General features: G+C 54.6%; 5 protein-coding genes across 5 annotated transcripts; 2 read left to right on the top strand and 3 right to left on the bottom strand.

Moving 5' to 3' along the window:
• Window positions 1-484: 484 nt before the first annotated feature.
• Window positions 485-1,275, bottom strand: G6M90_00g074320 (uncharacterized protein; the record flags this gene model as incomplete). Its single annotated transcript, XM_014690148.1, has 3 exons — window positions 485-535; window positions 609-967; window positions 1,134-1,275. 3 exons carry the CDS (start codon window positions 1,273-1,275, stop codon window positions 485-487), a joined length of 552 nt encoding a protein of 183 aa, XP_014545634.1.
• Window positions 1,276-3,680: 2,405 nt separating this feature from the next.
• AIR2 lies at window positions 3,681-5,750 on the top strand (the record flags this gene model as incomplete). The annotated part of the gene is made up of 1 exon (XM_014690147.1): window positions 3,681-5,750. The coding sequence occupies one exon, from the start codon at window positions 3,681-3,683 to the stop codon at window positions 5,748-5,750; it is 2,070 nt and encodes a 689-aa protein (XP_014545633.1).
• Window positions 5,751-7,390: 1,640 nt separating this feature from the next.
• On the top strand, window positions 7,391-9,328 carry G6M90_00g074340 (uncharacterized protein; the record flags this gene model as incomplete). Its single annotated transcript, XM_014690146.1, has 1 exon — window positions 7,391-9,328. One exon carries the CDS (start codon window positions 7,391-7,393, stop codon window positions 9,326-9,328), a length of 1,938 nt encoding a protein of 645 aa, XP_014545632.1.
• A 406-nt stretch (window positions 9,329-9,734) lies between these two features.
• Window positions 9,735-10,550, bottom strand: G6M90_00g074350 (uncharacterized protein; the record flags this gene model as incomplete). Its single annotated transcript, XM_014690145.1, has 1 exon — window positions 9,735-10,550. The coding sequence occupies one exon, from the start codon at window positions 10,548-10,550 to the stop codon at window positions 9,735-9,737; it is 816 nt and encodes a 271-aa protein (XP_014545631.1).
• A 295-nt stretch (window positions 10,551-10,845) lies between these two features.
• On the bottom strand, window positions 10,846-12,072 carry NOP13 (Nucleolar protein 13; the record flags this gene model as incomplete). Its single annotated transcript, XM_014690144.1, has 1 exon — window positions 10,846-12,072. One exon carries the CDS (start codon window positions 12,070-12,072, stop codon window positions 10,846-10,848), a length of 1,227 nt encoding a protein of 408 aa, XP_014545630.1.
• Window positions 12,073-14,684: the final 2,612 nt, after the last annotated feature.

Genomic DNA, 14,684 nt, shown 5'->3' on the forward strand with positions numbered 1-14,684 from the left:
TGGTTGAGTGAGCAGCCGTTTTCTCAACTTGGTCCCCCCTTTTTCCTCATTCGGACTTTAGGATGTTTAAGATGTTTTGACGGGCATTTGGTCCCTGGACTATATGTCACGTTATATCAGGTGCCACAAAGAAATATTCAGGGGGAGAGGTATACGTGTGGGAATATGAGACGTATTTAACTCGCCGGTGGCGTTTTAATGATAAAGGAGCAATAGAGAACGCTGCAGTGTCAAGATCCAATCCCATCCCTTCGAAAGCCACGGCCAACGACAAAAGCCCTTTCGTGGCCCCGGAAAATGCTCGCTGTTGTGTATGTGCTTCTTTCGCCGCAAACTCTACCCTTTTGCGTACTGTCTTCCCCTTGATAGCAGTTGTAGTAGTACCTTTTGACCTGCCGCCCCGCCGCCCCCCTAGATAGAGACCAAAAAATCAATTACATGAACTAAACGTCACTTCACGCGCTGCCATACCGGACCCGTAGTACTAATCCTCCTCGGGGGGTCCTGAGAACAGGCCAAATCGCATCCGGTGACTCTAAAAGTTTATAAAAAGTTAGTGATTTGGCCAATGGCAGCAGGATTGATATCAGATATACGCGGCGACCTACAAAAGGCAGCTTAGGAATGACGACGGCTAATACAGCCAAGAAATTAATGATGAAGTATGCAAGGTCATAGTGGGTGTAATGTGTGCTGAGTAAGAACAGCACAATGGGGACACTGAGCAGAAACTTCTTGGTCGGGGTGTATTGGGCGCCATTGTCGATTTGTTCCCACATGTTTAGGTTGTCAAAGGCGCCGCTATTAAATTCGAAGGGGACACCGCGGACGTAATGGAACATGATATACGAGCCAAACATGTACGTCATGTTGGTGAGCGTCCACGATGTCTCCTGGGAGACACCGGGGATAATGTCGTAGAGAATCTTAAGGGCGGCGATGAGAACAATGTGGATGGTCCAGGCTCCTAGAATGCAAATTCGAGTGCGTTAGCGTCGTCCACACCCTGCCACGCGTGGCCGGTCAAGAGCACCGGCAAGACAAGAGGAAAGCATATTTGGATGTCTTGCCATGTAGGGGCAGTTGTGGCGTTGTCAAGCTTAGTTCCTCGCTTCGTGTCGGTTCATTCATACCTTTTGCACTTGTCCAATTGGCGTTGAGGTTGGGCAGCACAGCTTGGTCACTGATTTGCTCGAGCGTCTCTGGAGGCTCATGATAGACTTGCAGAATGCTGCTCGACCTTCTCCTACGGGCTGAACTATTTCGGTCGGCCATGTCTAGATATATGCTTCCACGACGCGGAGGTTTTGTGCCCGCGTCGTAGGAAACGGTGCGCTGGAGAAGAATTGGGGAAGACAGCTTGGCGGTATTGTCGGGTACGAGTAGGGGGAGAGGACAGGAGACCCGAGTCGTGGATCAGAGAGCGGCAAGTTGCGAGGCGGTGATGCAAGTCTCTCGCGGCACCGGTTCAGGAGCGGCTGTACCAAGCTGCGCGTTGGAGAGGAATAACGGCAAGGATTTTACTCGATATTGAGTTGGCAGGTACAGGACAGCCACAAGGCTAGTTGTCTTGGGGCAGATGGTGGTTTGCGATGCCCAAAGGGAGAAGCGGCGAATGCGGAGAGTCGAACACGACAATGGACATTGGGGGGGGCAAAGGTCGTGACGAGGCGGGAGAAAAAAAGGCACAGCCAGTGGCCAATGTATGAATACAGTGAGCGATAGTACAGAAGACGATGGCAAGGAGACGGATGGCTGGGTGGCGATAGCAGCGCGCACAGATGGCAGAAGTCGACGATGAGAAATGGCCGGATAGACTGGTGATGGGAGAATGTCCGAAGACTGAAGCTGGGGTCCGAAGGTGGGACTGGAAGTGGAAGTGTCGACTCGACAAGGAAAGCGCCAGAGCCAGACTGGACTGGACATGGAGCGTGCGGGCAGCAGGCAGGAGCCAGGCACGCAGGCAAGGAGGCAAGGAGGCAGGCAGCGGGCGGGCAAACACCCGGCGGACATGGCGGATGGGACCAGACATCTGGACATCTGGAGTCACTGGTCTGGTGCTCAGGTGAGTGCGCCCCCAGCACCCCCAGCACAGGCCCCGGCCGGCACTGGGTCCGACCTGCTGACACGGCTGCTGTGAGTGGCCAGTTGGTGGTTCTAGAGCTGAGCAGATGAGGTCAACCGGACATGGACTCGACTCAACTTGGTCGCATAATGTCTTTACAGTCCAGATGTCATCTTCGTGCCCACCACCAGACCACCAGCCGCCCTTCAAGGACGGCGGTTTCCGCGCATCTTCCTTGTGTCTCCTCCGTCGAGAAATTGATGGCCCTGGCCGGGCCAGCGTGGCATTGCAAGGAGCTGGTCCCCAAGCCTTGCCGACTCAAGCACGCGGCCAGGACCACGACCAAGACCAAGACCCAAGATTTGGCTTTTTGACCCCTGTCGCGGGCATGGAACATGCAACGCTTCCATTACGTCTTCAATATCAACCGATCTTATTAGAATGTCGTATCCGTTTAGGGCACTGCAGCATTCACGGCCTCCAAAAATTTGGCGGGCCAGCGGGCGCACACGTCCATGTCGACACCGGACGGCAATGCACACCCGACGACGTGCAGGCGCGCACCACATGTCAATACTAGCGCGTGCGTGGCGCCGCACGCCGCACGCCTCAGGCCAAGTTGGCATCTAGTTGGACCCGGCCAGGAAATAATCCCCATCATACCTGTGGCCTTCTGACGGCTAGTCGCAGTCGACAACACGCCGGCGGGCGCCGTCGCCGCCTAGCAGAACATGATATTGACTTTTATTCGGACAAGCACAACAATGCCATCTTTAATTGCTATTCTCGTTATCGATGTCGTTGCCTTGCCAGACTCGATGACCTGTTGGCCGTCTCCTAGTGTTGTTTCCTGTTGCTCGTACGGAGTAGTTACTATACATGACGAGCATTACAGCCACAATATGTGGGGCCTAGACGCGCCGACAGCGGCCCAATTTGTTGAGAAAACATTCAACATGTCGTGACTTGAGGCCCCTACCCTATTTCGACGAGGAAAAGGAAATGGGTATGAGAAAGGTCGACAACACATTACGGTACATGGACAAATTCACACATCCTGTTGCTCTACACGAGCCTGCACAGGGTTCCAGCCTGGTATAGATGGGTATAGGGTAGCACCAGCAATTCACGGCTCAAGCCCATGGTTCCGGGTTAATCTTCGGACGCTGGAGTCTCCTGCCCGTCAATCATACAATTCAACGACTCGGGGACGCGATATGATTCGTCCGCTTTCCCGTAATTTTTTTCTTCCCCAGGGAAGGAGGAATAAGATTGACACTTTCGGCATACCTCATTCTGGTGCGCCGATGAACGATTTTTTGGTCGAGTATACGTCGTATTCAGCAAGGCTGCTGAAAAGTTTTGCGACGGTTGTATGCTTCATTGACTTCCAGACGGTAAAAGAGTGCGCATCCAAACCGAGCCGTGCGTTGCGTGTGTGACAGTGTCGGATTGCGACCGAGAGTTAACCAAGGGAGAGAGCATTCTGTGCAGCCGCACCCCCGGGAACTGCCACGAGAAATATCATCATCATCTCATGGACTGAATAAACTTGGGAGGACAGGCAGTATCGTCGTTTGATCTTACTGGCCGTTGGCGCAGGGCTGGCTTCGACATGAGCGCCAAAAACGGGAATGAGACGCCAGGCGACGTCATCCGCCTCGGGGATAGTGACGACGAGAGCAACTACGAGCCCGAGATTGACCAGGAGCCAATTTCGCAGCCAGCACCGCAAGGCATGGATAGCCAACTGTCAACAGCCGGCCAGAAGCGGCCACGCAATGAGGCCGACGAGGGCGAGGCTCACGGCTTCCCGCCAGCTGCTACCGTCCATGAACATGTGCCCTCGCGCCATCCAAAGCGGGCCAAACTGAGCACATCACCTTCAAATCACACCCACCAAGCCTCAGAGGAATGCGAAGTTGATGAGTCCGAATCTGAAGCCAATCCTCGCGCTGCGTTGGAGAAGGGCAAAGAATATATGCTTGTCAGCGCAGCCGAGGCGACAGCCCCCCCTGCTCACTCTACGGCAGCCACTTCTCCTCCGGCAACAAACGGGCTTTCGACATCAGGTCACACAACCGACCAGGCCGAGGTTGACGATTTGGAACCCGTCACTCGAGCTCATATGCCCCGTGAACCTCCTACCTACACGGTAGGTTCACTATCACTCGACCTGCCTGCATTATCTCGAAAGAAGCAGGGTTCATGGACTGCCAGGTTCAAGGACTGGGCTCAGGTACTCTGCAAGCACAACCCGCACAACGCCTCTGCAATCACGCCTACAGTGGCGACGGACGCCTTTATCTATTACCTTGATACTCATAATAGTCGCCTGCGACAGGCGAAGAAGAAGGCAGCAAAGCAAGCTGCCAAAAGTTTGCTACTTGCTGGCACGACAAAGACCGCAATTGGAGAAACCAAGTCTTCGACGGATGCTAGTCCGCATCAACCGGCTGCTAAGCCACCAGCGAAAACCCAAGGTGCAAACGACGGCTCACCAGAGGAGGGCGAGGTCTCTAGTAACGGCGGCCGTCCGGCACCAACGGAAATGAAGTACAAAACACAGAATGGCGACGTTTCCATAGTCAGAGAGGGGGTTCCAACTGGGCCAGAGGAGCTGGAGCAACAGCGAAGATACTTCCCCTCGGCTGCTGATCCAAGCAGCATGTGTCTTTTGTGTGGCCTCGAGGGTCATAGGGCGATTCATTGCTCTCGCTCCAAATGCAGATTTTGCGACAGCTATGATCACTGGGACTTTTGCTGTCCCAGCATTCAAGAACGATGCGCCAAGTGCCGTCAATTGGGGCACAAGGCTGCCGCCTGTGTCGAAAAGCTGGCAATGACAACAGACGAGGGCCTGGCTTGCCTTTACTGCAAGTCTTCTGAGCATCTGGAGGACAGCTGCACAGATATCTGGCGATCATTTCACCCGGAGGAACAAACAATACACAAAGTAGTGTATTTGCCCAGTTCGTGCGCAGTGTGTGGTGGCAAAGACCACCTTTCAGGGGATTGCAGACATAGAAGAGGAGTCTGTTCCAACCCTACCTGGTCCTTACAAAACCGCAGCCTCTATATGGATTATAGCTGTGACGCGTTGTCGATCGAGGATGCCGCGAACCCTGAAGGCAACAGGAAGCCATTGCGGGCCCCGGAGACCAAGATTCGCGGACACGCTGCACGGACAGCCAATATCCATTACTCAGAAAGTGACGACTCTGACATAGAGTTCCTTGGCAAAAAGCTGCCGAAGGCACCGAAAGAGGGCGTGGGTAAATCTCGAAAGTCTAGCTATATCCAGTTGACGTTGCCACAGATGATGGGTAGTCACGCCGTCAACAGCTTTCAACCACTCGCTGACCAACCACCGCTTCCTCCGGGACCGCCACCATCAGGACCTTTGACAGGAGGCCAATCTAGTAGACATCCCCCTCCACCTGGAGCTCGCGGGTATCACTCCCAACCGACAGCCCCTCCCCCTTCTCTCCCATCCAAGCCTCCCCCTTCAACGCGAGGCTATCACAGCGTGCCGCCACCTCCTCTTCTACCGCCAACCAACGCGAATAGGTCCAGAGGTGGACATGGCGACCAAGGCGGGCGAGGCGGCGGCGGCGGCGGTGCTGGAAGAGGGGGACGAGGTAGAGGCAGACCCAGAGGCAGACCCAGAGGCAGAGGGCGATAGAGCATGCGATGCAAGATGTGAGGAATGCATTTCAGGTGTGGTGCATGCGGGAGGTAGCCGGTTGATTTGCATTTTCGCATGGATGACAAGGGTCGGTGGACTTGGTTTATGCAGAGAAAGAGAAATTCAGATACCCAATGATGCAGTGTCACAAGCGATGAGGGTAGTAATGCTAAAAGTGCGACTTTTGCGCTTGGGATGTGATTGGCATTTGTATGGTCGCAGCCGAGACGACTCAGAGCCACAGCATGACCAACTTGCAGGGACCGATGCGAAACTTTTCTTCAAATTGTGGGTGTGAGGACCAAGATGCCGTGTTTTGAGAGACGGGATGAACTTTGTGTGTCATGGCACCGATGAGCATAAAGGTCAGTGTTGGCGCACAATCCAATTGACTGGTCTGAAGCATCGTTCCGTTTCAACGCGTGCAAAACGTCGCCAACGCCACAAGCTGCGGTTGGACAACGACTTGATGAAAGCGCGCATAACAGTGTGCGATAGGGTGAGAGGGTGACGTGATGAAATCGTTGGGATTTACACGAGCAGGGAATACTCAAGCCGAGCACTATGACGGCGGGATACGCCACAGCTTTGGCTTTCAAGTTGTGCGTTGGTGATGGCTTGAATTTAGATTGATGCGTCCTGCCATCATGGGCATCATCCGCTGCGGCCAAACAAACGACCACATGGGAGACCTGATTAAGATTAAGCTCTAGGTTATCGTTTCCAAATGGTGCCGGACCAGACGATTCTCGGAAACGTCGTCCAAACCACGCATGAGCAGCCACAGCGGCGTCACCCGCGTCACCCGCGTCAACCATTTTCGTGGCGCGCGTATCTCGCGTCCCCGCAAGTCCATATGATTGGCCACAGCTGCCATCTCGCAACGTCGACCGCACAAACGCTCCAACGGCTCTCCTCCGCGCAAAGGCCGCTATCAGATCGGCGCTGCATACGACACCCATGCCCGCATCGTGGGAGGCCATCCCACTGGTCCATCACAGGTCGTTCTGCACCCCATGTGGAATCCAGAGACCGGCGTGGCCAACCGTGGCCATCGGCACGTCTTCCCATCGCGGTCGCGACGCCAGAAAACACCCGGACTGCATGCATGCATACCGCTGGATCCCTCAGGACCACTCGATTCTTGTGCTTTGCTGCGGCGCCGAGACGGGGATAGAAGATGGATACGTACCTGTTTGGTGGGGGGAGGCGACGGGAAAACCAAGAAGTGGGATCGGGAGAATGAAAGAAAAGGGTGATGCAGATGCGGGATATATACGGGCCTCCGCCTTTCATGGCCCGGATTCAAATTAATTTGGCTGTTTCCATATTGATGCCTGTGCCTGGATAGGTGTCCATTTTTTACCTTTTTCAGATTTCAAGTTGAGGTATTGTCAGGGTTGAATCTTTATACCGGTTCACGACTTACACCGCAACTCTTGGGCAGCGATATTATCTGATCGACGTGGCTATTTTCATCACAACTTTTGATTTTGAGAAGCTCAATCTTGGGTGTCACTGGGCTATCAGCTACATCAATTGCTATACCAACCATCAAAATTCCACCACACACGGTTGCATCGTCACCCCGAACCACCTCACCTCACTTACACTGTCCGCCACACAATGAAAGAGAAATGTCGTCCGCAGAGCAACTCCTCATCATCCTCTTAAGAAATGACCGCATCAAGGACCGTCTATTCTCGCACCTCTCCACCTCTGACATTGCCTCCGTCCGCCGGCTCTCGTCGGCATGCTGCAACCTCGTCACGAGACACCTCTTCACCCGCATCACCGTCACCTTCACGCCCGCCACCTTCACTAAACCCACCCGCGTGGCGGCTCTCAACCGCATCGGCCACCACGTCGAGCACCTGACGTTCCAGATGCCTCACTCCGAAGCGACCTTCCTCCCGCCCCTCGTGCATCCGCTCACCGGGCAGGAGATATGCTTCCTGTACACGCCCCATACGAGCATGAGCTCCGCGCTCACTCGCCGCAAGTATGCCAACACAGAGCTGGGCGACATCCTGACGCAGCAGTATCCGCCGCTCTTCCACGCCGCCACAAACGTGCCCAGCTTCATCCATGCGCTTCACTCGCTCCCAAACATGAGGCACCTGACCGTCCGCTGCCCCGGGCAGGACCCCAGAGAGAGGTACAGGAGGGACATTGTCGACTATGCGCTCATCAGCCTCCGAATCGCCGTGGAGAGAGCGCCGCTCGACAAACTCAACAAGCTGAGTCTCTCGTCGCTGCACCCCTCGGCGTTCAACTACCTCCGGCACACGCAGGGGTTCGGCTCTGTGCCCTCGGCGGGAAAACGCTGGAAGCAAGTCAAGAAGCTCAACATCTCTGTGGAAGCATGGGACTTTCACGGCCCTTCCCCAGGGCTGGACCACCTGAAAATCCTCGACGACTACGTGCGCTTCTTTGCGCCGTCCCTCGACAAGTTCAGTTTTACGTGGATCGGGGCAAAGGGTCCTTGTCCCGTGGCTCTGTCCTCCGATTCGCTCTTTGCGCCGCCCAGGTCGTCCAAGAAGCTCTTCCACGAAGTCACGTCGCCCATGTCGCCGCTGCCCGTCCGCCCGCCCCGGGAACCCATTCACTTCCCCAAGCTGCGCCACCTGCAGATTCGGAATGCCGCCATGAATGCGCCCCAGCTGAGCGACCTGATCAAGTCGCATAGCTCTACCGTCAAGGAATTCGACTTTGAGAACGTCGTGCTCACGAACAATGGGAACTGGGAGGATGCCCTCGCGCCGCTCAGCAGAGACGACTCCTGGACGAGGAGTAGCATGGCGGCCGCGTCCGACTACAGCCTCGTGACGTGCGAGAGCGACGAGGAGCTGCCCAGTCCAAGTGCGGCGGCCGAAGCAGCCAGCAGGGAGCTGTTGGATCTGGACCTGGGCGCATCGGGATTCAGCGACGAGGAGAGGACCGTCGTCGAAGGGCCGTCGGAGGAGACGTCTGCTGCTGCTTCTGCCGCGCGGTCTGAAGAGAGTGTCGGCTTCACGACCAAGTTGCGCAAGAAGAGGACCAAGAGGAGGAGGAGAAGACACGATGAGCACGGCCCTGATTCGAGGCCGTCGTCCTCGCACCGCCATGACAGGAAGCCGCCCAAGCCAAAGCCCAAGCCTCCCCTGGAGTCGGACAGGCACAACAGGCCCGTCACGCCCCCTTCGCCGAAACATGTCATCACCGCGCCTATCCTTGCGGCGGGCCCGCACCCAGTCATCCTCCAGCCGGCCGTCTACGACCCGTCCTGCTCCCAGGACGACGGTATCTCCGCTGTCCAGCGCAACATTGAGCAAGAAGAAGCGCACAGACTCCTCGCCGAAGACGCAGCAGCGAGGGTCAGCGCTCTTCAGAAGGCCAAGGAGGCTGTTCTCTCGAAGCTGAGCAGGGAGTTTTCCGCCAAGAGGAGTAAAGCGGCTGATGCGGTGGCGGCGTGTAGGTTGATGGCGAGTAGGGAGTGGGCGAACGACATGTACACGACGAACGTGGTTGTTGAGGATCGGGGCCGCATGGAGAGTCGGAGCGCGTTGGTGCCGTTGATGTTTAGTCGTTCATGAGAGTCATGTTGGGAACGAATAGCAATGACGTATGGGCTCTCTCTTTTTTTCTCTTTAACGATTTGTAATGAAGTCTGATGACAGTCATGACCTTCTTCTTTTTGTATTGATTATCTTTTACCTTCTTTTCTTCTTCTTACCTGTCTCTATCAATAGCACATTGATGTAAACCACTTCCCTGCCCAGACTTGATAAGCGCACGGCTGCATCAACGTACATATTAGCCCTTTGTTCCTGCGTGTTGTACCCGCCTCACATACCCCATCACATCAGGACGATTGGAACTCGTATATCTTCATTCTGGAAAAGAAACAGCTTGTATGTAGTAATGTCGACCAGTCCTTCCATGCAGATTCACAAAGCGCCAGTAATTACAAACAAACGGTCCACCATCAAAACTCAGGCATCACCCGCTCTCCTTGACAACCGTCTCCAGAGCCTTGATATAATCCTTGACCTCCTTGGCCCCCGTCAGCGTGATGTCCCTCCTCTTGCCCTCCACCGCCACGACCGGCACCGCATCAGCGTCCATCGTGACCTCCCTCAACCGCGCTCTCACTTCCCTCAGCCCCAGCTCCTTGTCTTCCACTAGCTCCCTTGCCTCGTCCTCCCCTACCCCGGCCTCCACGCACGCTTCCACCAGAGTCTCGTCCCCGGACGGATGCTTCGCCTGCTCAAAGTACCGCCTGTACAGCCCTTCTACCAGACGGCTGGCCGCGTCGGCTCCCCTGTCCCGCTGAACCTGCTGAATCACCCGGTGGGCGTGGAGGGTGTTGCCCATTTTGCCGGCGAAGTTGAGCTTCACGCCGTGCGGCTCCAGGAGGGACGTCATGTGGGACTGGTACGCTTGCTGGGCGGCTTCATTGTCAAAGTGCTTTTCGTGGAGGTACCATTCCTGCTTGTCGGCGGTGTCGGGGAAGTCCGGGAAGAGCTGGAACGGCTCGAAGTGGAGGGTGAATGTTACCGGGGGTGAGGTTGCCCGGACTTGGGCGAGGGCTTCTTCCAGTCTGCCGGCGTCTTTAGTGGGTGGGCGAAGTGAGTTGACGGGCGAGGATGTACAGACCTCTTCTTTGCCAGGTACGTCCTGAGAGAGTTGGCTCTTGTTCTGGGATCTCGGGGGGGAGGTTGCTCGATCTGAGTGTTTTGAGGGCGATGCGATGATGGGGGTGAGATGCTTACCACGGGCAAATGGTATCGAGGGTGAATGATACTTGCGATTCATACATGGTTTCAGCTACAGATACGATAGGGGAGGCGTGCGGGCTCAATTATAATCTGCTCTGGAGGGCAAAGCGTCTGATGAGAGGAGCAAGAGACAGTCGTCGATTTGAAGGAATTGGTTGCAAGTTTGATGAATAATCGACCGTCACGGCAGGAAACAGTCGATGCGGGGTGAGAGGGAGCCACAACGCCTCTCCGTCTATCCGACCCAGATGCGAAAATTGGATTCCTTGAAATTGATCGCCTCGTGAGGGTATCTTCATCCTAAACGCAAAAACACCCAATAGATACACTGTTCAATCAAACGTCATCTTGGTACCCGTATGCTTCACCACCGCGCCCGTCAGTCTGGCAACTTGGATATCAGCAGCCTCTTTGAGTGGCTTAGCCGCCTTCTCTGGGGCCTCAGTCTTGGCACCCGAGTTATCGCTCGCCGCTTCATCTCTCGACTTGAATCCATTTCGTCCTTGTGAGGGCCTGCCCTTTCGCTCACCCCCGTTCGCTTGCCTCTGGGCGTCCTTGCCAAAACGCTTCTTGTACCGAGACTGGTCATCTTCGGCCAGCTCCAGCTTGAGTTCTCGACCCAGCATACGGTTCACCCACCATTTCCTCGTCTTGAATTGCTTCTGCTGGTCTTGTTTCCTGTCCTCTGCGTCGTCGCCATCGTTGAAGTCGTCCTCCGTCTCAACCGCCTCCTTCACCTTGACAAATCCTTTGACAGCCCACGCGGCCGCTTCGGGTTGCTTGAACTTGACCCATCCGTAGCCCTTGCATTTGCCCGTGTCTTCAAACGTAGCCACCTTGACCCAATCAATCTCTCCGCACTTCTCAAAGTTCCGCCACACATCCTCCTCTGTTGTCTTGAAGCTCATGTTTCCCACAAAGATTTTCCGGCTGGCATTGGGGTCGGCTTCTTCCTTTTGCTCGGCACCGTGCTTGATCTTGCCGTCTGGCCCGGTCTCCACCGCCTCGGGTTCCTTCTCCTTTGCAGGTCGTCCTTCAAATGACTTGGAATCTTTGATCAGAAGCTTGCGGTGTCCGAGTTCCGTCTCTGATATCGCAATGGCAGCAACCTTGCCAGCAATGTCTGTGAAATCAACATAGGCAAAGCCCTTGTTGGCGGGCTTTTGGCTCTTATCTCGACCAGGGTCTTTTGACGTAGGAATCTTTATTCTCGTGATTGAATCATCAGTAATGACTCCACCGGAGTTGTCCACAAGCCACTGCCTTAACTCTGCCGCTGTGATGGTGAAGGGCAAGTTGCCAACCCAGATGCCGTGTTCTGACCTAGCCTTTTCCTTCTTGTCACGTTGCTCGCCATCGCCATCTGCCTTTGCTTTTTCGTCGCTGCTGTCATTCTTTGCGGGGAGGGGCTTGCCCTTTTTCAGAGCACGGCGAGCCCGTTTTGATGGTGGTTCGGGAAGTGTAAGGTCGACCTCGATCTGGTCAATGGCAGACTTGCGCTTGGTGGACGTGACTCCTTCCCCATCCTGGGGGATGGCCTCTTCTTTAACACTTTCCATTGGTAAAATCCAGAGTCGCGTAAATACTTGTAATCTGAATAATGCAATAAGACTGCTTTGGCAGATCTCTCGTCTACAGGTCAATGACAATCTGTAGAATACTCGGTGGCCAGGCAAAACGACAAGCAGCCAGAAATTTTTCCCTTGGTGCAGCAAGGCGATAACGATAAGCTACCAGCAGGGGTAGTTGGACCATTGTGGGAGGGGTCCGAGAGTGGGGTCCAAGAGTGGGGTCCTTTTCGCTGCAGTCAGATGAATTCATCAGGCAGAAGTAGAAGCCCAAAATGAGTTCTCAAGGAAACTACCATGGAACGGATGAAAAGGCATCCTATCGGTTCACGCAAGACACCAAATTCGTGAAGCGAATTACTCGGAGCGTATCCCTTTGAATGTGCGCAGGTCCAATTGGGGTAGCGGACCAGGGTTCTAGCCAATGATAAATACTAATAAAAAAAGATATATAAACTTACTAGGAAATTATATAAGAAATCAGGTACCTTATATCTTTTAAGATATAAATAAATATAAAATATTACCAGCTGTTTACCCGTATCAGAAAGTATCTTCAAATATCATACCAAAGTGGGTCGAATACATCAATTGGACCTCCGCACATTCAAAGGGATAGAGTAGGGTCAACGTATTCGGACACCAAGGGCGTGCGGCTGATGCGGGTGTGTCATGTACTCGCCTGAAGCAGCAAGGTTCTCACATCTCGGCGTCATGATTAGGCATAGCTTAGATAACTTCCCGTCAATAGTTATTGTCTCAGCAGGGAAAGACGATGGTGATGAATGACAACGTCTGCCCGGCATCACCTTGCAGGCTTCAGCTTGCTGCGCCTTCTGATGCTTGGCCTCGTCTCAAGTCTCTGTAGTATTGAACGGCAGTTTCCACAGGCATAGCACAGAGTTTCATAAAGCAAGGGCAACTTGTGACGGACGCGAGCAGCCGATGGGGTTGCATTGCGGAGATGGAGGCTCATCTGGTGTGGTACTACTGTACTCGGTAGCTTGTCTCACATGGATGGGTTGAGAAATTTCTGTGTGCAGCAACGGGAGAAATAACGTGTCGAGGCCAAGTATCGAAAGTAGCTAGGTTCGCTGGTGGTTTAAGAAGGCGATGCAAGCGGTGTTTCGCAGTAATACTCCAAGCCCGTTCTCGTTTTGCACCATGGAAGCAGCTCACCAGCGACGGTTTACCAGATTGACCTTTTTGTCTTTTAATTGCCAGAACCGCTAAGCCTCCGAAGCACTGATGAGTAATAATAATGAGTACTTAAGTACTTAGAGGAGGCAACCACCAACGTTCGGAGGTATATTGCGACGCGCAGCTTCGGCCTCGGGCTGACCTCCGCGCGAATGCACACACATGCATCCAAGTACTTATACAGAGAGACCACCCGCATCAGGCCAGGCTTGGCTTCAATGTTCCTTTTTTGTCCGTTTGTGCAAATAATAGATGGCGCTGGGGGCGAGCATTTTCGGCGCGGCAGGGCGGACCCACGCCAAAGCCGCCAAAGCTTAGCTGCGCGGTCCATCTCGAACCACGAAGTTGCCATCTAAAGTACTACTACGAGGCTGAGGTGCTCCGGTCTGGTGCCAGCATTTGAACCAGCCCTAAAGTTGACGCCGGCGATCGCTCTCGGAGGGGCCCAATTAGCGACTGGGGCCACCGAAGCCCAGCACTAGTCCAGGCGCCACCAGGGCCCAGGCCATCACGTGCGCAGGCTCAGTGCTGGGCACTTGTGGGTGTTGCAGTGGTTGAGTGCAGTGGTAGTACAGAGTACTCCATGTCCGCAGTAACATGAACATCAAACAAGTCTGGTTGATAACAAAATTGATTGAGCCACGCCGCCCCCAATCCTTGCATCCGGTCTTCTTTCTGGTCTGGTGTTTTCAAGCAAGGCATTTGCCATTTGTTTCCTGCTGCCGCATCTCCCCATGACAAAATAGCTCCGGCGTACCGAGTAGTATATCCAACCAGCGGCATCCTTCCCTTCCCTTCGCCGTCTCTCCATGTCATCTTCCATCGGCCATCTGCTGTCCGCCTCCCGCAAGCGACGTTGCTCTCTCGGTCTCTCGCCCTCTCGCCCTCTCTCCCCACTCCCCGTCACAGCAACACAAGGTCCAACACAAGGTCGATCCACTTGCATTTGCACAATCGCACAATTTAACCCAGTCGACCATTTTGTAAATCCGCCAGTGCCCACTCAACCGCGGTCCTGCCACCCTTACACCCCTTCCACCCCTTCCACCCGTCCCTTGGCTTTCTTGGGCTGCCACCCAACGTCCCAAGTTTGCCAGCCAGGGCACGCCTACTGGACCACCTGGGCCTCGCCTTAGCTCTGACCGCCTTCTTTCTAGAGTCGGCTGTGATTTGCAGGCTGCCTGCGTCCAAAGCCGGCTGTTCCATTATTACGACTCCGTTTCCCGTTTCCCGCTTCCCATTTCGCCCTTTCTGCTTCCCCTCCCACAGTTGTTGCCTCGCTCAACCTTCACCTACCAAACGCCCCATCGCAACGACTCAACTCTTTGCTCTGCAAAGTATCGCCTCTGCAACGGCAACTGTCACTTCGCGTAGTGGACAACGCCTTCCAGGAAATCGTACTG

This window comes from Metarhizium brunneum, chromosome 4 (genome assembly GCF_013426205.1).
Source record: "Metarhizium brunneum chromosome 4, complete sequence".
Taxonomy (NCBI): Eukaryota; Fungi; Ascomycota; class Sordariomycetes; order Hypocreales; family Clavicipitaceae; genus Metarhizium; species Metarhizium brunneum.